The sequence below is a fragment of the Cyprinodon tularosa genome, unplaced genomic scaffold (assembly GCF_016077235.1).
Source record: "Cyprinodon tularosa strain WSP-4 unplaced genomic scaffold, ASM1607723v1 ctg304, whole genome shotgun sequence".
Taxonomy (NCBI): domain Eukaryota; kingdom Metazoa; phylum Chordata; class Actinopteri; order Cyprinodontiformes; family Cyprinodontidae; genus Cyprinodon; species Cyprinodon tularosa.
The window spans coordinates 1,540,001-1,562,794 of record NW_024039013.1 but is presented as its reverse complement, the minus strand read 5'-3'; the positions used below and the strand labels follow the sequence as shown (position 1 = coordinate 1,562,794).

The following is a 22,794-nucleotide window of genomic DNA, read 5'->3' as shown; positions in this document are numbered from 1 at the left end:
ACGAAGGGACATGAGGGCAAAAAGAGCGGAGATTCAGCTGGAAAAAGCGTCCCAGCGTTCTCGCGCACCTCGCTCTTCTAGCGGGTCAAACTTCACGAGTTTTTTTCCGCAATTTCGGTCATAAAAACAAAACAAGCCGACCTCCTGTCTGATGCACTGTTTGCAGTCAGCTACAATCTGGGAGAGGTGCAGCAGAGCGTCTCTCAAGGGGGCGGTGACGCAACACTCTGGAGCCTTCTTCTTCTTCTTTTTTTTAATGGCGGTTGGCAAACAACTTATAGGTGCATTACCGCCACCTTCCAGAATGGAGTATGGACCAGACAAACGTTCTTCTTAGAAAATTAAAAATACTACCAAAAACTACATCCCCAGATGACCTTTGAAACAATTCCCTTATATCTAGTTTATTTTTATTCCTGTCTAACTCTCTACACAACATCTCTCTTTCCTGAATATATTTATTACATTCTAAAAAAAATATGTTGGACAGTTTCTCTGGAGCCGAGGTATTGCATTGAACTCATTACACTGATATTGTGCAGTATTTTTGCAGTATTTTTTGATGCAACTTTTCTACTTCTGTTATTTGCTGTTGTTTCTAAAGAAAATGCATAATGATATTACAGCTTTCATTGATTTATTTCAAACTTGAAACTTTGTTTAGCCTGTAAGGTGTAAAAAAAAAAAATAATAATAATAAAAAAAAAATTAACCGATTAATCGATTAATCGAATCGAATCGAATCGTGGTGTATTCTTAAGTATCGAAAATAATCGAATCGTTGGGTCAGGAAATCGATACTGAATCGAATCGCCATGATGGATGTGATTTACACCCCTAATGTCAAACATGCATTTAAGCAAATCAATAATCCATTCTACGATAACCAGGCAAACCTGATATCATGAACAGGCATTGACAAATGGCAATGAGTGGGTTCTAAAAAGTGAGCAGGAAAGGATTTCTATGAGAACAGACCCAGAAACAGAGCCGTAGAGTTCTGACACCTCCATTGACAACAATAGGAAACGTTTCAAAGAGCAATGGTGACGCATGGAGCTTAAATACTTCAGGGGAAGTTAGCCACTCAAGCTAGCATTGGCATAGACATTAGTAAACCATGCCAACTACAGGTAAATTGATGAAATATCTTAAATATCACATCAAGCTCTGCTTCTACCTGGTGTTGAGGAATAATAATAATAAAGAATATGTTTGAGATGGATAAAACTGTTTATTTGTTACATGCACAGTTATACATAGTGCAATGCATACAAGAAATATAAATGTATAGAAGTATTTATAAAATATATATATATATATATGGCTAACAGAACAACATCTCAGTCAGCAAGATTTTCCTAATGGGTGTGTATTTTGGTGAAAAAAAATCCCAAATCTATCAGGTTAATCATAGTGTGCTTGTATTTTGTATATAACCTAACTTTCTTAGGCTACGTTCACACCGCAGCCTGAAGTGACCCAATTCCGATTTTTTTGCCCATATGTGACCTGTATCTGATCTTTTTATGACAGTCTGAACGACACAGATCGGATTTTTTCAAATGCGACCCAGGCCACTTGGATATGTGGTCCTGAATCCGATACGTATCTGATCTTTTCAAATGCGACCTGTGTCTGTACGGCCAGGTCGCATTCATCCGACCTACACGTCATTGATACTTGACAAATATTACTAAACGTTACTAATCTGCGTCCTACTAAGCGGAGGCGGGAAAAACTAACAACCATGGCGGAAGATAACACAGAGAGCAGTCAATGGAGAGAAAGTGAGGTTGCTGACTTAATTCATATTTAGAAAGCTCGATTCAGACCAAACTCGAAGGGTCTTACCGGAACCGGGGGAGGGTCTTTCTTTTTGATCTTCTTAAAAAGATTTCGTTCGTAATGTGCCTGCTCCTGTTGGAGAAGAACTTAAAGAACGCAATATACGCTGCGGTATTACGAGTCATGTTTACTTCCGCAAACACTGAGGACGCTTGCTACGTGTGACGTCATCGCGTCCTCGAGTGCGCATGCGGGACACTTCGGTTGGACGCATTCAGTTCACACAGTAGATCACATACAAGTCGCATATACTTGGAAGTGTGAACGGTCACGCAAAAAAATCCGATTTCACAAAAAAATCGGAATTGAGCATTAAGGCCTGCAGTGTGAACGTAGCCTTAGTCTTTCGCTGGTGTAGCTCTACTATTTCTATGGTTCTGCCAAGAACTAAGAGTGAGATCCCATATAATCAGTATCTACCAATCAAAACATTTGTTGTTGCTCAGTCTTAGCTAGCTACCAAACAAATATATATCTAGTATAAACTAACATATACTAATATAAATTCTAACCTAATATAAGGCACAAGATTCTATCAAGAAGAAATGTTATATTGAAAAAAAAAAGTACTGAGTAAAACCATCAATGCAAAGGTTGATCTGTGCATCTCATAATTACAGCTATCTGCTAAAAGTAAAACTGCAATTTCACAGTAAAATTCATATTTCAATGCCTTAAATGTTGAAAATCACCCCATGTCCATTTATACAGTTTTACAGCTTTTATTTTTTATTTCTCCCTGTAGTTTAGCAGTTTTTAGGAGGTATTGAAATAAATAATCCAAGGAGTCCTCCTGTATATTTTAGATGGTTTAGTTGTTCCAAAGCACTTCCACCGCTTGTGGTTTCTGATCTAATAGACGCATAATCTCTCTGGCTAAATCTCCAATTTTGAAATCGAGGACCTTGGTTCGAATCCCTGTTGCATCAACAAGGGCAGCCAGCGAAAAAACGTCCAAGTGCAAGTTGTAACGATTTGCTGTGGTGAGCCCTAAATGAGGGAGCAACTGAAAGGACTCACAATTCATCCTCCTTGGGGCCTGCTGAAACCTTTGAAGCAGCTCAGTTTGACCTTATAAAAAAACAAGAATCACTTCAGTGACACCTAAGGGGACAAATTAATGTCCATTTACTCTATTTCTTATCACAAAAAATGGCATCACCTATACCAAATTTTTAGAGCAAAACATGCTTCCAAGATTTCAAACTGGCGCCACCAGATGAAAGCCACAGGCTGCAGATTGGCCGGGTCACTTGGATGGACACTGGATATCAAGTCTGGTGGAGGTGAGCAACAATGTGGTGGTGACACTGACGGCAAAAGTAAAGCCCGACATTGATAACAACCACAAAAGGTCCAAACAGAGCCATGTTGTTTCCTTTCGGCCTGGGCAAGGCCCTGGTAAATCAATGCATCTCTCTGTGGCCCCATACACAATATGACACATCATTGGTGCCACACAGTCAGTTGGGATATTAACTAACAGACTGGTTTTTAAAGAGTTAAATAAAGCTGCTAAAAGTCAAACACTGTGCTCAGGATTTGATAGAGGTGTGTGAAAACAAAACTTAAAAGACAGAGAAACACTGCAGCACATATTGTGATTATATGGACTGGTCTGGCTTGGACTGATTTAATTGAATGGAGTGACTTAAGGGCTGGTTATACTCCCTGCAGAAGTGTGGCGTGGTGAGCTTGACGCAGACATTTTTTATTTATGCTAAATATTGAAGCGTGGTCTGTGCTCTGTTATTCCACACCACAACGCAAAAGGGGAAAATCATGAACTAGCTGCGGGTCTCGATACGGCCGAGGCGGTGAGGAAATGGGGGCAAGTTTGTGCAAAAATGGAGGGACATGAGGGCGAAAAAAAGCGGGGATCCAGGTTGAAAAAGGGTACCAGCGTTCTCATGCGCCTCGCTCTTCTAGCTGGTCAAACTTCACAAGCCGTTTTCCACAATTGCGGTCATAAAACAAAACAAGACGGCCTCCTGCCTGCGTTCCCCTAAAATGTGGGAGAGGTGCAGCGGAGTGTCTGCAGAGGTGGCGGGGACGGCTTTTTGTTCACTGCAACACCTACGCAGACGACCTAGTTTTCGAAGTATAAATCAGCCTCTATGCAGCAACAGGTGGGGGAGGGGAACAAAGCAAACATTATGCTCTACACAGCAAGTTGGAAGTTTGCAGAAAATTGGTGGAAAATTAATTTATTAGATATGCAAGATATGCAAAGATTATTTTGGAACTCTTCAATTTTACTTTCTGTAATCGTACCCCTTGTTTAATCAAGAGGTACCTGTAAATTAAAAACTTTTCTCCAAAAAGTTGAGGTGCTGTAGCCACACCCAGGCCTGATTAATAGGAGAACTGTAGAAACAAGAGTGACTTAAAATAGAATCTGTCAGACAAGATGAAGTAGGCTCAAAGATCTAAAAACGACAAAAACAAATACTGAGCTGAAAATTTTTTTCATATGAGTCTGGGTGGGCTAATAAAGCAAGTTAACGCTTTGAAAAAAAAATATGGCAATGGGGAAAGTTCTCATGAATGGCTGATCTAGCAAAATCAAGACCCAAAACACATCACTGGCTGATCCAGGAGGTCACAAAAATCACATAGAACACCTAAAGCACGGCACAATTCACTTGCTCCACTTAATGTCAGAGTTCACAATTTAACAATGGGGAGGAGACGGAAGAAACATGATATCAAAGAAAATTGCAAGACTGAAAGTACTGCCAAATAAATTTAAGTAACTGATGGAATCATAAATTTTGTCATTTGTCAGAAAACCCTTTAAGAGACTGTCAGGTCATCAGTTTGTGACCTACACTGCATAAATTGTCCATCTAACCATCTAACAATCAGATCTAGCCAAAAAAAGTCTTTCTGATCTTGTTTTAAGCTTGATATACTAAGAAAGAACAGATTCTTTTGGATTATTAATTTAGCTTTGAGAAGATTCTTCTCAGAGATAAATGCAAAAATCAACCAGAGCAGTAAGACGATTAGCCCGGTAAGATTCAGATTATATATTCTCGAAACCACGAGTCTTACCAAGTACATTAATCTTACCCCACCGGGAGATTATTGCACTTATTTCTGAGTAAAATTATAATTATCTAACAGAATCTGTTCTTGTTTAGTATTTCAATCTGTAAACATGATCAAAAAGACATTTTGGCTAGATGTAAGATTGTAATACACTTTATGCATTGTATTAAAAAACAAAAAAAGGTTTTGGAGTGTCCTGGTCAAAGTCTTTACTTAAATGCTATTGACACGGTTTTGCACAACTTTTAACAGACCATGCAAACTCAAAAACAAAAGCCCCTCAGAATGTGAATGCTAGGGTTTATGCAAGTTTTTGCTGCTGAGCGTTCCACAATTTTTTCCAACAGCGATCTGGATAGCTATTTAACCTGTATAAATACAATATTTAAAAAAAATAATGTATGCTATGTTTACTGAACTCTTCTTAATAGGAAACAAATATATAAAAATAAAGGGATTAATACTTTTTCTAAAGTGTGCACATTTCTAAGTTTCTATGGTCTACGAGTACATCAATCTAAGTTGATTGATGTACTTATAGACCATTCATTTCTAGAGTTTTGGGTTTTATTTTTAAATAGGGGACAAAAATCAGGATTTCAGTATTTGCCCTTTTAAATCACTACCTAGAGCTGAGCTACATCAAACTTTTGGCTGCCTATTTAGTTGGGATGTCCCGATCCAATTTTAATTAGACCAATATTAGCCAAAAAACTAATGTCGGATTTTATCAGCCGGCATCTAAAATCTATGATATTTTCATGCAGATAAAAACACTCTGCTTCTATTAAAAGCTTCTGTAACTTATTGGTTAATTTTACATGGGTCCGTTGTTTTCATACCGTCTGTTGTCGACTTTTGTTCCCTGTTTTAGTAATATTACTTGATCAAGCCATTTCTATTAATAATAGCTGGTATGATTCTTACTAACATCGTATCGGGTTATTACCGTATCAGCCAATTCTCAAAGCAGCAATATAGGAATTTTATTGGAAATTAAAATGTTGCATCGGGACACCCGTACTATTTAGTGTCTCTAAATGTCTCCGGTTTGATTTCTAGTTGAAAACATTGAACAAAAGATAAATCAACTGCTGTAAACTGTAAAAAAAAAAAGCAAATTACCAAAGGATCAACAAACAGACTGCAGATTAACCCGGTGTTTCATTCACACAGGACAAACAGCTCATACTTCCGTTTGGTTACAGTAAAATCTATCTATAGCTCTTTATCAATTCGTCATTCCTGATCTGTGGTGCTGCAAAGCCACCGTCAAACAAGGAAGACTTTCAGAATTATGTAAAACATTATCTACATTTCCAACACATGACCTTGTGCTATTGAATGGATGATCACACACACAGAAGAACCTCGTGTGCTCCAACTTCTGCATTCAAATCCACACCTTTAACACGGAACCAACCACCCAACAAGACTCCAGTGTGCAATTTCCTCTCTGTTTTTATTAAGGAAACAGCAAAGGATTCTTAAGAAAACCAGCATTGATATCAGGGAAAACAAAAAGAAATTTAAGGAAACCTCAAAATTCCAGCTAAAAAAACCCTGAGTTTTATCTGTCAGATCAATGCTGTCGGACATACCTCTCTGCTGAAACAGCAAACCCATTATATCGCATGCCATCTAACGCCCACGCAAGCACACGTTGGGAAAAAGATTTTTTTTTAAAGCACCAAAGCAAAAATACACACACAAAGGTATAGCATTTTTTTGTTGTTGCCGTTTTTTTTAAACAAACAAAGGCTCTTACCTGTGGATAGTCGAAGTCCGAGAGTGGTGCTATGCTTTTGATGTATTCGATCCTAAACTGGTTCTCTGGATTGGCTATTGGAACTGGGGGTATTAAAGTGCTCATCGCAGACACTATAGTCTATAAAGCAGAAAAGGGACACAAAATAGAAGAGGCACTAAGCAGGATGATAACAGGAGGGGGGGGAATGCTAAGAGCGGGTACAATAATCAGTCAAATGGGACAGCAGGGGGAGCATTTTTGTTTAGTAGTATAAATGCAAACTCACCACTATGGCATCCTTCACGTTTTTCCGAATATCCTGTATTTTCTGTTTCTTTTCTCTGCATGGATAAAAGACACATTCATTATACAGTGTTTACCAAAATACAGGGTTCCTACAAAGCACTTAATAGAAAATGCAGACTTTTGCAAAGTTCACATTCTATAGTTTTTTTTCCTAATATCAATGCTAAATTTTGGCTAAGAAATTAATTCCCGTCTCTACAGTGAGATGGTTTCTCATATTGAACCAGCAAATTACCCAGACGAGGGTAGAGGACTCAAAACTTGTCCTCAAGTAAAAGTAACACTACATTTTTCTATGCAAGTAAATAGAAATCATTCAAGAACTTACTCAAGTAAGGGTAAAAAAGTATTCGGTAAAAAGGCTACTCAAGTACAGAGCAATCATTGAATCATCATATCATACTAAATGTTTAGAAATTATGCAGTCAGCTGTAGTTTATGTGCAGCTTCTATTATTTAAACCACAAAATGCATGGAAAATATAGATAAATGACATTATTACGAAACTGAAGAATTAAGTATTAAGTTTAGTGTGCAGGGATGATAAGATTTAAAGCAAGGACAACAGGGTTAAAGGACAATCTCAAAGATGGAGGGTTTGTTGGGGGAAATGTATGCATTAATATCAGCTTTAGTTATTTTATTCACCCCTTTAGAAGGCTGAATACATTTTAGCTTGGTTGGCTTCAATTTGCTTCACCCTAAAACCTTAACCCCTCTAGACCATAACTACACACGTACAAGTTAAGGAAGTGTTTTCCCTGCTAGCATCTCACAATGGAGAAAAAAATAAACTGGCCCCTCAGTGAGGGTCCAAAAGACCACCATCAATTAATATAGAATGAATATGTTTCAAAAAAGGAAAAGGATTCAAATAAATTATGGAATCCATGATCAGACATGTAAATGTCTGTTTTTCAATTCTGTTTTTGGTTAAAAAGTAATATTCTGCAATACTTGCATGTCACATGGACCATTTACCGGTATTAAACATTAAAGCTTCCGTAGCTGCAGTTAATTTGCTGCTATGCTTTAAAATGAAATTTAAAGGTATATCATAATTACATAAAGGCCATCAGTTAAACCGCAGATTATTACGTTAAATTTAAACTGTGCACAAAATGACCAGAATCTGTCTGCTTAAAACCAAAACTTCCAGCTGAAGTTTGTGTTACCTAGAAATAAATAGCCATGCAACATAGCAAAAGTACTCCTCTAACCGACATCTACATCAGGAGGATCCAATATAATCTTTACATTTAGAATGAATCTCGTTTCATAAGGTTCTATGCACTCTCCCCTTTAATTGACTCCTAAATCTCTATTTTACCTTCCGGACTAGAGAGCGTACCTCACTATAGCTGCACGCACTGAGTTTTTGGGGGGTTTTTTTGTGTAAATGTACATATATAAGCCACAGATGTCTACTGAACAGTCTCCCTCCAAATCTGTAGGGGGAGCTCAACATATAGCTCCTAGAGTAGCGACGAAGAAGAATGCTAGCTCCTGTTAGCTTGTTGGTTCGCAGTAGTAAGAGCTTCTAATGAAAGATGGGGCTTCATCAGCTCTTTATTTCTGCTCTGCAGGACTTGAGCACAGTCTCTTCATTGAATCCACAGTTTTAATGCAGGAAATAAATGTCAAAATGTGTGAATTCTGGGCATTTGTTCTCCATCATGCCTGCTGTTAGCATGTACTTGTTCTAAATGAAAATTAGCCCCTTCTTCTTTGATTTCTAACTTTGACTTCCGCAGCTTAACGGTTAAGATAAATCCACAGAAAAGCTGCACTTTCTTACAAGCCGCACGGTTCCAAGCGTGGGAAAAAAGGAGCAGCTCATACTCTGGAAAATACAGTAATTTACGAACATATCAAAAGACTCCACTAAAAAGTAGGTAAAAAAAAAGTTTGAAGAAACTGAAAATCTTTGTTATGCCCTGATACCTTTTATGTAAACCTATGACATGTAAACATTTGTAGAACCCTGTAGCTGAGATCAGCATACAACATTTTAAACGTGCTATAGTGACATTAGAATACGCCAACTAACAAAATGGCTACATTTGTGAGGATTTGCAGATCTTCCCGCTGCATTTTAAGGTGTTCCTGTGAAAATTTGTAACGGCTAGAAAGCCATTCACCTTTCCCCTCCTTATGTAACACAAATCCAATCAGGGTGCCTCGGGTCTACCAGGGCTCTGAACCTCAATGGTCAGCAGAAAATACTTGATTAGAAATACAAAAAGGTTCTTATTTCCTCAGACAAATCAGGTTGTCTCTATTTTGGAAAGCCAACCACTACTGCTTTTGTTTGGAAAGTTTCATCTCCACCATTTGTGCGTCAGGTCATGCTTGAAAGAAAAACCGAAACATAAGGAAGAGTTTTTATTAAAGTACACTAGAAATAAATCGATACATCAGCCAGCTGGTATTTTTGGCCGATATCAGGCTTTATTTCCTTATCTATATCTGCCGATAAATTCGGCAAGCATGCCATGAGCTCATTTAAGGCATTTGCTATTCATCCTTCTCATTTTTTCTTTGAATTTCCTAATAAGTGTTCCATTTTGTTTAAATTAAGACTTGTGCAACATTTTATAACATTTGTTATAAGGTAATTTTTTAACATGTAAATGGAGAAGGAAGCAAATTTGACCCAACAGATAAATAAATGAATGAAAAAAAAGTAATGGCAGCACATATTGGAGCTCAGCTAAGTTGGTGCAAAATAATCGGCATCAACCTTAAAAAACCTGCATGGGTCGTTACAATGGCCTGCATGTCAGATCGCATTTTAATTAAACTGAAACTACTACTGGTACCAGTAGCCAATTCAAACTCAGAGTTTATCAGTAAATACGCTGTAGGAGGAATTGAGTAGATCCAGGAAGTTGGATTAAAATTTAGGACTCTGATCTATTATAGGCCTGTGTTAAACAGGCCAGAGCCAGGGACAAGGGGTTAAAGGTGTTTCAGCAGCAAAGCAGAACTAAAATCTTATTTCAACATAATCTACACTTTAATTATATCATGATTTGAACAGAAGCTGGGCTGAATTAATGATTATTTAGCTAACTGGTCAGTTTGTTGACTGTTTTATCAAATAATGATTAATTGATCAAGGCAAATGTGCTTAATAGATTATTTTCCAGAATTTGAACCAGAGGAAGCTCAAACCACACGACCTGATGAGTTCTGGTGGTTTCAAACACAGAAGATGCAGCTCTGGGTCAGCTTTTCTTTCGGCAAGTTTTAAAGTCTGTATACGCACACTTTTCCTCAATACCCTAAGTTATAATATAATTATAATGTAAAATTATGCTGAACTAGAACAGTCTAAGCAGGGTACACAATGATCAAGGTATTGTCATTACGGCTGCATATGAATCTTCTTGACAAATGATACTATAAAACATTGGATTTACTTCAACAAAAACATGCAATTCATGCATCTCTAATATTAAATCTTAAAGATGTAATAGGCCTCTTTAAAAACAGACCATTGCTAAGATTATTTCAGACAATAAGCAACAAAACAGATCAAATAGGGCAAATTTTACACTTAAAATCCTCCAGGAGTTGAATGTAAACACAACTTTAACTGTTATACTGGGTCATGATCTAAAAAAAATAACTAAAACAAAACTGTGATATCAGAACCCAAGCTTGAACATGTTGATCAAGCTTCACACTAGAAGATCCACATGTAGAGGACTTTCCTACAGTGAAAGGACTCTGACATGTTGCAGTCCTGTTTCAAACAGACCACAGTGAAGATCAATGCCATGCAAGGCCTTGCAGCAAAACAAATCATCAATAGGCCTATGTCGATCACAACCTTTCTTTCCCTCATGCGTGAAACAGGAAACACTTTTTTTTCTTCTGACAAGCCTTGTGATACACTCTCGCATTTATAACTGCATCCTTGCTTATTTATAAATATATATATATATTTTACTTCTATTTAAATGTAGCTGTAAAAGTCAGATATTAGCAGGTTTGCATTGGTGGTTGAGGGCCCAACAGGCGCTGCAGTGGCAGCAGGCTGTATGCTGGCCTCGGCGCTGTTATTCATTAGCAGAGTAGCCATAAAGCAGAGCATAAAATGTTATTTTCTCTGCACTTTTAATGCGCAGCACTCACTCAGCGTTGAAGCCGTTGACGTGTAGGATCCTCATCTGCTTCACAATGGTGCTTTTTCCGGACTCTCCCGCACCTTCGACACAAATATAAAAAAACACACATTTAGCATCAAGCAACCATCTTTAAAGGAGATACATAAAGCTAAATTATTAAGGTAGTTAACTGTAGGTTGTGGAGCTTTTCATTAATATCCACCCCTCCTCCTATGACATATTATTGCTGTCAAAGAAATAGGGCTACGTGTTCGGTAAACGAAACATTTTCAAACCGCCGCGTAGAAATGAACCTTACCCAGCAATAAGAGCCTGTGTGTCGCTTTATAAGCCTGCCTCTCCTTCTGTAGCTGCTTTTCTATCTTTTTATTAGCTTCTCGTTGTGCCTTTTCGTCGATGCGTTGGTCTTCAGTCTTGCTGTTGCCCAAACAACCCATCTTCCGTCCCCCTCAACCCTTCCTTGTGGAGTCGTTAGAAATAATATCAACGTGAAATAAAAAAAAAATGACAGCCGGGGAGGGCGGTGTGTTGTTGTAAAAAAAAAAAGAAAAAAAAAAAAAAAAAAAAAAAAAGGGGGAGAAAAAGAAGTCAAACCGACGCCGAGTGTGCTGTGGATATAATAGTAATATATATATAAAAAAGGGAGAAATCTCTGCGAGGTTTCTCTCCGTCCGTCCGTCCGTCGGAGGGAGGAATATGTTCCCCCGTTACAATTCCGCTTCAGCCGCAGCAGACCGTCATCCGCACCGCCGGAGAGCAACCGCTCGATTCACCGAGGAAATATTCAAAATACATACAGAAATAAGAAGAGAAATAAAGAGAGAGAGGAGAGAGGGGGGCGATTTCAATTTCTGGGAATCCGGTCAACTGTTCCTATCACGTCTCCAGCCCCTCTTCTCTCTCAGTGTTTTTTTTTTCTGTCTGAATTTCTACCAGTATTTCTGTCTCTTTAACTCAGCACTGCCTCTTTCTGTGGCACCAGGAAGTAGCCGTGGACAGTGGAAGTGAAAAAAATAAAAATAAAACCTCCGTTTAACTGTAACGTTAACGACCGGACCTCTGGTAACATTTTTGAACACGGTGAAGTTAAAAACAGACGCGCCGATCTAGATTGAGCCTTGTTACAGCCTGATATAAAGGTAAAAACAATGGAGGGATTGGAAAGCTCGGCGCCTCTGTACAGGCGAGAGAGAGAGAGAAAGAGGGAGGGAGGGCTGGGTCTGTGTCTGCTAGTGACATGGTCCTGACCCAAAGGTAACCTGCTAACAGCCACGCAACTGGGCTGTCATATACATGAAGTAAAATTATAAAAATATTTTTAGCTGTCGTATTATTTCGTTAATATACAATTAGAATCAATGGCGTAACGACACAATAGTTGCAACATTATCTGAGTGGGCCCCGTATGAAGTGCAACACCCCCCATCCCCTTACCGCCCCCCCTCGCCAACACACTGTACGTAACGTAACGGTTATGGTTCCACTCTACGCTCTGGATTACCCATAATTCCAAGCTATATTGTAAAAAAAATATATCGTTGTCTTAAGATCTTTATTGCGGTTTTAAACATATTGAGTGATTGTATTTTTGACCAACCGTCTAATGAACTATACACAGTTATTAACATAGTAATTAAAAGTACCACTGTCTGTCGGCTCACCATCATGTAGAAAGCTGCCATGTGTTGGGGGTATAAATAAGGTTCAGTCAGATAATTCCTACATAGGTAGTTGTAGGAGAAGTTGTTGCATCACTTCAGCTGCTAAAGGTCAACCATAAATCACTAATGGGGCCTAAATGTATCTATAGTATCTTCTAATGATGGCACCATTATTAGAGTAGAAAATCATTTTATTCAGGGGAGGAGCTAGATGGGGGCCAGGGAGCCAATCATTGGCCACCCCTACCATTTATTTCCCTCTAATACAGATGGTGGCAACTATGGAGGACCAACTCTGCCATATATTAAAAGAAACTAGAAAAAGCTGTTTCGGAGAAACATCAAAGTGGGAATGCTTTTGCTGAATGAAAAAAGCTGAAATTAACTGCAGAACATATGAAAATGTGATAGGAAGTCATCAGAAACTTCAAACTGCAGAAAACAATTGAATCATCTGAAGATTTTGTAGGGTAGAATCATTTGGCAGTAAAATGGCAGAAACAAACTCATCTTAAAAGCTGCACAGCCAAACCATACATGATATCAAAAAATGTCTTGAATGTGGGCACTAGAAGGGTCTTAATATAATGTCTCCCAAGTTTCTAGAAAAATGTATAAAGAAATTTTGAAGGGGGGTTTACCTACTTTCCAGAAACATGTCAGGCGTGTTATGAATTAGCAGCAAACAGAAAAGCTTAATTCCTGTCCAGAAAGAGAGCAGAATGAAGCCAAAGTTCACAACATAGGCTGAAAAGTATGAAATTAGCTGAAGTAGAAAAGAAATTACAAAGAAAAACTTTAATCTTATCTGGTTGAAGAAAAAATGAGTAGCTTAAGGATGGGAAGTAAAATGTTGAGGAAGATGGTATTGAATAAGTATCAACATTTTGAAATCATATGTGGAAATGTCAAGACTTGGCAAAACAATTGGAAAATTATTTAAAATGTGTCGGTTGATCAGCATAAAGAAAACAGTGTCATCCTTAGAGGATTGAAAATCTACAAACCTATGTGCAAGACTGACCATGAGAAGCAGAGGAAGGACAGAGAGAGAAGCTTATAGAAAGAGAGCTAATACCACTTAAGGAGCTGAATTTATCAAAAAATTGAACCTGCATGTTACGAGCCGCTGTGTTGATGACAGCACCGTTGGCAGGCTTAGGCTGCATGTTACGAGGTTAGCAGATGCTTTATTACAGTGTAAATCTTAGAACCTGATTAAGAAATATGCACTGAGGTGTGTGGTCAACAGGCCTTGGTAGTGTAATTTGAAGAAATTGGTTGAGTTTGGGTCATAGCTACGAGCCATACGGCACAATGAATGAGTGTATGTAAGAAAGAGGCTTTTATTTTGTAGAGTCCCTTTAGTCTTATTTTGAAAGTCTATCATGGATGTGTGTCAAGGGAAGGGTCATGCCCAGCAGTGATATAGAATCCATTTCTAAATATGAAATCACTGGTTTTCCATGTTATTGGGTGAATAGATGCTGTATTAGAGCGTAAATGGGAGACTTTTATTGTGAAATTCACTCTGGGGTATGTTTTGAAAAGGTCCCTAGAGTCTAATAGAAACAAGCTGGTAGAGTTTGGGTCATAATGCTGAGCCATTTGCATCAATTAATACACAAGTATAATATAGAGGCTTTTATTTTGTAGGGTCACTGGAGTCTTATTTTGAAAGTCTAGCAGGGTTGTGTGTTGAGAAAAGGGTCAGACCCAGCAGTGATACTTGATGACTTTCCAATCGTTAAATCACTCTTTTCCCCTGTTATTAGGGCAGTAGATAAAGTGGCAATGGGAGGCTTTTATTTTGAAATTTGCTGTGGGGTGTGTTTTGAAAAACCCCTAGAGTCTCATTTTTAAAAAAGTGGTTGAGTTTGGGTCATAATGTTGAGCCATATGCTGGGAAAAAAATATGAGTTTAATGTAGGGGCTTTTATTTTGAAGGGTCCCCGGAGTCTTATTTTGAAAGTCTATCAGGGTTGCGTGTGAAGGGAAGGGTCATGGCCAGTAGTCATATTGTATCCACTTCCTAATGTTAAATCAGTGTTGTCTCCCTCCATTAGATTAAAATGTGCTGTTTAAAGTGGTGGAGGTAAAATCTCTTTGAAGCACGGTTACCTTGACGACGTTAACGAGCCTGTCAGTGACAGAGAGACATGCGCATCACTTTCGTTCCTTAGTTCTCAGGCTTTTTTGAATGGGATTATCAGCTCCGAACAAACAAGTGCTGAAGACAAACCGTAAATGGTATCTAAAAAATTCTTTCAGTCTAAGCGAGAGCTATCCTTTGTCTCCGATTGGGGTAACTTTCATGGCTGTAGCTCATTCACAACCTTAATGGGAAGGAGGAATAAAAAGGTTTGAGAAATCCTGCTGGTCTCATTGAATAACATGCAGCACAATGGTAGAGCAGAACTCTCAAAAGCAAAACTTTCCCTCCGAACAAACGAGCGGTGAGCCAAAACCGTATTAGGTATTCAAAAAATTCTTTCACCGTGAGCGTCAGCCATCTTTGGACTACAACTGGTGTAACTTTCATATTTCTACAATATTTCGTCTAGGCGTGGTGACGATGTAAAAAAGTGTATAATTGTCAAAATCTTGATTTTGGGGTTCGGACAGATTTGTTACCCCCGAACAAACCTTTTTCCTAGCTAAACGATAAAAGATATCGACACACTTCCTTCAATGTGAGTGCTAGGAAGGTCTGAGGAACAACTTCCACAAGGCTCGTGTTGCTACGTCGAACGGTTCCCGAATGGGAGCGATACGAAAAAGTCTGTTTTTTTGAATTTTCAGTTCGGATTTTCAGAGAGCTCTCATTGGATTTCTATTGGAGAAGTGTGGACTTCTTCGTGGTCTGGGCCAAACTGTCGGAAAACCGTAAATGCCACACAGATGAGGGTTACATTTCCTGAATCCTGACAAAAATCCCTACGTTTTGATGTAAAATTTATCTAGATAGAGTAAAAAATGAGCGAGTGAGTTGAAGCTGTTCGGCATGAGTGAAATGTTTGAAAACGCTAGAGTGGCACACTCTAGCAGCTGAACATTCCGTCCATAGACTTCCATTATAAATCTGAAAATCTTTAAAAATTGTTTAAAAGTTTGAAGCTTCACTGAAGCAAAACTGTAAAAGTTAGCTGAAAGCCGAGTTAAACAGTAATAGCAGAAAGATACGGAAACATTTTAAAAGTTGAATGGTGTTTCTAGCTGAAAGTATGCTGAAGTAGTTAAAGGGCAAAGTAGCTGAAGATTTAGTGGAATTTTTGAAGTTTTACATGCATTTCAATGGGGCCAAAAATCGCAGAAAAAGCTGAATATCGCGAAAACTACGAACAATATCTTTACCAAAAGTCATAGCAGAATTCTCCTGAACAAGCTGAACGTTTTGATACCAAATTTGTTTAAATCAGCTGAAAACTGTTGAACTAGTTAAACGAAGAAAAACCTACGGAATAATAATAATAATAATAATAATAAAGAAAAACAGAAAAACAATAAGTGGGAATGCATAAGCATTCCCACTTGACTAGAAAAAGCTGTTTCGGAGAAACATCAAAGTGGGAATGCTTTTGCTGAATGAAAAAAGCTGAAATTACCTGAAGAACATATGAAAATGTGATAGGAAGTCATCAGAAACTTCAAACTGCAGAAAACAATTGAATCATCTGAAGATTTTGTAGGGTAGAATCATTTGGCAGTAAAATGGCAGAAACAAACTCATCTTAAAAGCTGCACAGCCAAACCATACATGATATCAAAAAATGTCTTGAATGTGGGCACTAGAAGGGTCTTAATATAATGTCTCCCAAGTTTCTAGAAAAATGTATAAAGAAATTTTGAAGGGGGGTTTACCTACTTTCCAGAAACATGTCAGGCGTGTTATGAATTAGCAGCAAACAGAAAAGCTTAATTCCTGTCCAGAAACAGAGCAGAATGAAGCCAAAGTTCACAACATAGGCTGAAAAGTATGAAATTAGCTGAAGTAGAAAAGAAATTACAAAGAAAAACTTTAATCTTATCTGGTTGAAGAAAAAATTAGTAGCTTAAGGATGGGAAGTAAAATGTTGAGGACGATGGTATTGAATAAGTATTAACATTTTGAAATCATATGTGGAAATGTCAAGACTTGGCAAAACAATTGGAAAATTATTTAAAATGTGTCGGTTGATCAGCATAAAGAAAACAGTGTCATCCTTAGAGGATTGAAAATCTACAAACCTATGTGCAAGACTGACCATGAGAAGCAGAGGAAGGACAGAGAGAGAAGCTTATAGAAAGAGAGCTAATACCACTTAAGGAGCTGAATTTATAAAAAAAATTGAACCTGCATGTTACGAGCCGCTGTGGTAATGAAAGCACCGTTGGCAGGCTTAGGCTGCATGTTACAAGGTTAGCAGATGCTTTATTACAGTGTAAATCTTAGAACCTGATTAAGAAATATGCACTGAGGTGTGTGGTCAACAGGCCTTGGTAGTGTAATTTGAAGAAATTGGTTGACTTTGGGTCATAGCTACAAGCCATACGGCACAATGAATGAGTGTGCGTAAGGAAGAGGCTTTTATTTTGTAGGTTCCCTTTAGTCTTATTTTGAAAGTCTATCATGGATGTGTGTCAAGGGAAGGGTCATGCCCAGCAGTGATATAGAATCCATTTCTAAATATGAAATCACTGGTTTTCCATGTTATTGGGTGAATAGATGCTGTATTAGAGCGTAAATGGGAGACTTTTATTGTGAAATTCGCTCTGGGGTATGTTTTGAAAAGGTCCCTAGAGTCTAATAGAAACAAGCTGGTAGAGTTTGGGTCATAATGCTGAGCCATTTGCATCAATTAATACACGAGTATAATATAGAGGCTTTTATTTTGTAGGGTCACTGGAGTCTTATTTTGAAAGTCTAGCAGGGTTGTGTGTTGAGAAAAGGGTCAGACCCAGCAGTGATACTTGATGACTTTCCAATCGTTAAATCACTCTTTTCCCCTGTTATTAGGGCAGTAGATAAAGTGGCAATGGGAGGCTTTTATTTTGAAATTTTCCATGGGGTGTGTTTTGAAAACCCCCTAGAGTCTCATTTTTAAAAAAGTGGTTGAGTTTGGGTCATAATGTTGAGCCATATGCTGGGAAAAAAATATGAGTTTAATTTAGGGGCTTTTATTTTGAAGGGTCCCCGGAGTCTTATTTTGAAAGTCTATCAGGGTTGCGTGTGAAGGGAAGGGTCATGGCCAGTAGTCATATTGTATCCACTTCCTAATGTTAAATCAGTGTTGTCTCCCTCCATTAGATTAAAATGTGCTGTTTAAAGTGGTGGAGGTAAAATCTCTTTGAAGCACGGTTACCTTGACGACGTTAACGAGCCTGTCAGTGACAGAGAGACATGCGCATCACTTTCGTTCCTTTCCTCTCAGGCTTTTTTGAATGGGAATAGCAGCTCCGAACAAACGAGTGCTGAAGACAAACCGTAAATGGTATCTAAAAAATTCTTTCAGTCTAAGCGACAGCTATCCTTTGTCTCCAATTGGGGTAACTTTCATGGCTGTAGCTCATTCACAGCCTTAATGGGAAGGAGAAATATAAAGGTTTATAAATCCTGCTGGTCTCATTAAATAACATGGAGTCACATGGTAGAGCAGAACTCTCAAAAGCAAAACTTTCCCTCCGAACAAACGAGCGGTGAGCCAAAACCGTAATAGGTATTCAAAAAATTCTTTCACCGTGAGCGTCAGCCATCTTTGGACTACAACTGGTGTAACTTTCATATTTCTACAATATTTCGTCTAGGCGTGGTGACGATGTAAAAAAGTGTATAATTGTCAAAATCTTGATTTTGGGGTTCGGACAGATTTGTTACCCCCGAACAAACCTTTTTCCTAGCTAAACGATAAAAGATATCGACACACTTCCTTCAATGTGAGTGCTAGGAAGGTCTGAGGAACAACTTCCACAAGGCTCATGTTGCTACGTCAAACGGTTCCCAAATGGGAGCGATACGAAAAAGTCTGTTTTTTTGAATTTTCAGTTCGGATTTTCAGAGAGCTCTCATTGGATTTCTATTGGAGAAGTGTGGACTTCTTCGTGGTCTGGGCCAAACTGTCGGAAAACCGTAAATGCCACACAAATGAGGGTTACATTTCCTGAATCCTGACAAAAATCCCTACGTTTTGATGTAAAATTTATCTAGATAGGGTAAAAAATGAGCGAGTGAGTTGAAGCTGTTCGGCATGAGTGAAATGTTTGAAAACGCTAGAGTGGCACACTCTAGCAGCTGAACATTCCGTCCATAGACTTCCATTATAAATTTGAAAATCTTTAAATTTTCTTTTAAAGTTTGAAGCTTCACTGAAGCAAAACTGTAAAAGTTAGCAAAAAGCTGAGTTAAACAGTAATAGCAGAAAGATACGGAAACATTTTAAAAGTTGAATGGTGTTTCTAGCTGAAAGTATGCTGAAGTAGTTAAAGGTCAAAGATGCTGAAGGTTTAGCTGAATTTTGCTGAAATCTAAGAATTCTACATGCATTTCAATGGGACAAAAAAAACGCAGAAAAAGCTGAATATCGCGAAAACTACAAAAAATATCTTTACCAAAAGACATAGCAGAATTCTCCTGAACAAGCTGAACGTTTTGATACCAAAATTGTTGAAATCAGTTGAAAACTGCGGGACTAGTTAGAGTCAGAAAAATTAAAAGTGAAAAACAATAAGTGGGAATGCATAAGCATTCCCACTTGATAAAGAAAAACAGAAAAACAATAAGTGGGAATGCATAAGCATTCCCACTTAAAAAAAATCCAATAAACAAATAAATGTAGGTAGAAATTAAATTATACAGTGAGACATAAATGTATATATCTCTTTTAATTTGCTTCTCTATTTGTAATAATTACTGTATGTATTTATTGTCATAATCTTCAACTTTATTTATTTATTACCTTCTTTTTAAGTATTTATTTATGTACGTGTGATAATATTTGCCTCCCTAAGACACACCCTTCCACATTTACATAATGAGGCAGAAATGCATACAGAAATGTAAAAACGACAGGCAGAAATAAATGGTGCTGAAGAAATAAGGAGGGTAAAAAAATACAAAGAATAAAGCAGACAAAATATTACATCATACACATAAATAAATACTTATAAAATAAGTAATAAATAAATAAAGTTGAAGATTATAACAGACAATAAATAAATAAGGTAAATATTACAAATAGAGAAACACTGGTTAATTATGCACATCAATATACTAACATTAAAGAGGATAAGTATTATTATTGGGTAAAGAGAAAATTATGTGTCTCTGCAAGTCATCGAGGGGTCTTCAGTAAAATAATAAATAACTAGTTTAATAAAAACTTGTTAAATAATCAATTTATGTAGATATTAGTACTTGTAAACATAATTTTTATGCAGAATAATTACTGATAAAAGTAGGTAAGTAAGGACAATGGAAAAGATGTTCACCCAAAACTTAAACCTGAAAGAATTTTATCCACTTTACCTTTTATCAAGAAAGCAGGGATGTTTGAATATATTTGTTAGCAAAGGCTGTGGGAAATTATAGTTTGTCTTTATTTAGAAAATATGGATGTTGTGCTCGTTAATTTTGTTGGAACAGTGTAGATTGACTCTGAGGTTCCGGTGCCTATCTGCATTCAGCCACCCCTCAGTCTACATTGGTAAGTGACTGGCCACCCTTATAAAAATCTTCTGGCTACGCCTCTGCCTTTATTGTCCCACAATGGGGAAATTCTGGTGTTTACAGCAGCAAAAAGATTATAGAAAAAATGGTCACACACATATGGACCTTAGGAAAATGTGTAAGAATAACATAATAGTGGAGAGATTAAAATATAAATAATTATATACTGTAATGTAAAGTGTTTTTACAATATAAATACTGTGCACCTGGAGAATAAATAGCCAATCTACAGCTATGGACATTTTTACAGTGATGGATATTTGAAAATATCAGCAACATCAGAGATGTGCAAAATGACAGCCTGTTATTTAACTGACTAAGATAGAAACAGCGGTGGTTATTAAGTCTTATAGCTGCTGGGAGGAAGGATCTGTGATAACACTCCCTGGTGCATTAAGGGTGCAGCAGTCTGTCACTGAAGGAGCTCTCCAGTTCTGTGACAGCTTTATGCATGGGGTGGAAGACATTTTGTTTCCCACCTTTGTTATCGGGCAAGCAATTGAAGAAAATATGGGTGGTTTAATGATTTATTTATTTACTTGCTTATTTAAAATCTACATACCCCTATCAGGTAAATGTAAAAACATGGCAATGCAACAACTCCATGAATATAGGAGAATTTAATTTCAATTCAATTCAGTTTATTTCTATGGCGCCAACTCACAACACATTTCATCTCAAGGCACTTTACAGTTTACCAGATCATACAGTCAAATTGATTCAAAGTTTTCTATCTAAGGAAGACCAGTTGATTGCATCGACTCATTGACTCGAATGCAATCCCTCACACTAAGCATGCTTGTAGTGACAGTGGAGAGAAAAAACTTCCTTTTAACAGGAAGAAACCTCCAGCAGAACCAGGCTCAGTGTGAACAGCCATCTGGGGTTCAAGGAGACAGAAGCAGAGATACAAAAAAAAAAAAAATAATGTTTTTTCTGATTTACACACCTGAAACTAATAAAGTCTTGGTAAAAAGGGTTATACAAGAAATATATTTTTACATGATGCAGTGAACATAAAAAATATACAATTAACACATTATTAGCAGAGGTAGGTAGAGTACCCACAATTGTACTTAAGTAAAAGAAGCTCTACATCATATTTTTAGTTAAAAGTAGGCTTTACAGAAATGACTCAATAGTTAAAAAGTATTTGCTCAAAAGGGTACTCAAGTATTGAGTAACTGATCTACTTTCTGCCCATGACCTGATCAACTGATTTAATGTTTGAGATATAAAACTTGCTAAATTAATATTTACAGTATGTTAGAATAGGTTAAATTACTGTATACTGTTTATTGTATTTTCCCTCAACCGCCAAATGATACAGCAGACTCAGGAGATGAAAAAATAACATTTATCCAATAAGCATTCAGTACAAAAAGAAGAAAGTGTGTCTTCTCAGTTGTGCATGTTTGTTTAAAACAAGCTTGTTTTAAACAAACATGATTTTTACTCAGTAAGAGTAGCGGCACTTTATCATATCTTTACTCAAGTAAAAGGTACAATTCTGTAAAACTACTTATTTTTTTAAGTTACTAAGTGTAACTGAACTAACTAGGTACTACCCAAACCTCTGATTATTAGTCAAATAATAAATGCTAATTTATGTCTGCATACTTGATTTCTAATTTAAATTTTTCCTTTTGTTTATTTCTTATATATCCAGAGAAGGTTTTTAGTGATGAAGTGAATTTTCTAAATAAAAGGTCAAAGTCTCCCCCTTGTTCTGGGCTCGGGTTCCCATATGGTTCTCTTAAATTATTCCTGCAGAGGAAGTGGAGCCATTCCATTATATATTTTTAAATACCAAAGAAAATATCTTTAAAGCTTGATCACATTCTCCCAAAGAAGTAAGTTGTATTTTGCATGCATACAACAATGATGGAGTAAGTTTTTTTTAATCTAGTAAAATATCTAAAACAGTGTCTGACAGGTTTGTGTCCGACTGGTCAAACTATGGTGAATGTTTCGATAAAATTAGGGCACCAACATATATCTTTATGCTTCAGTTGACGTTACTAAACTGAATTTCAGTTTCTTCACTCTTATATTCGTAATCCATAAAAACACATAAATATTTGTACAGCTGTACCACTAGTAGGGTTTGCTGTGGATGGATGGATGGACGGATGAATAGATGGACGGACGGATGGGTATCCATGCCAGGAAGTAGCCAATGGCCTTGAAGGTAGAAAACGAACCAGAGTTAAACTGGAAGGTTACAACAAGCTCTGATCCCATTTTATAACACGGTGAAGTGAAAACAGACGAGCCATCTGGGTGCCTCTTTGCACGCGGGGCTGAGTTTCTATCCTCTAGTGAGATAGTCCTGAT

At 37.4% G+C, this 22,794-nt stretch overlaps 1 protein-coding gene across 2 annotated transcripts in view; it reads right to left on the bottom strand.

Annotated features, from left to right (window-relative positions):
• Window positions 1-22,794, bottom strand: part of LOC119787877 (guanine nucleotide-binding protein G(olf) subunit alpha) — a 97,544-nt gene that overhangs the window by 47,194 nt on the left and 27,556 nt on the right. Inside the window, exons 1-4 of one of the 2 annotated variants that reach the window (XM_038291925.1) lie at window positions 11,393-12,245; window positions 11,102-11,174; window positions 6,939-6,993; window positions 6,671-6,790 (exon numbers count right to left, since the gene is read on the bottom strand). In XM_038291925.1, the coding sequence (XP_038147853.1) occupies window positions 6,671-6,790; window positions 6,939-6,993; window positions 11,102-11,174; window positions 11,393-11,531 (387 nt within the window). In that variant the 5' untranslated portion in view covers window positions 11,532-12,245. Of the gene's footprint in view, window positions 1-6,670; window positions 6,791-6,938; window positions 6,994-11,101; window positions 11,175-11,392; window positions 12,246-22,794 lie in introns of those variants that run through there. The other variant, XM_038291924.1, reaches the window with a different exon arrangement.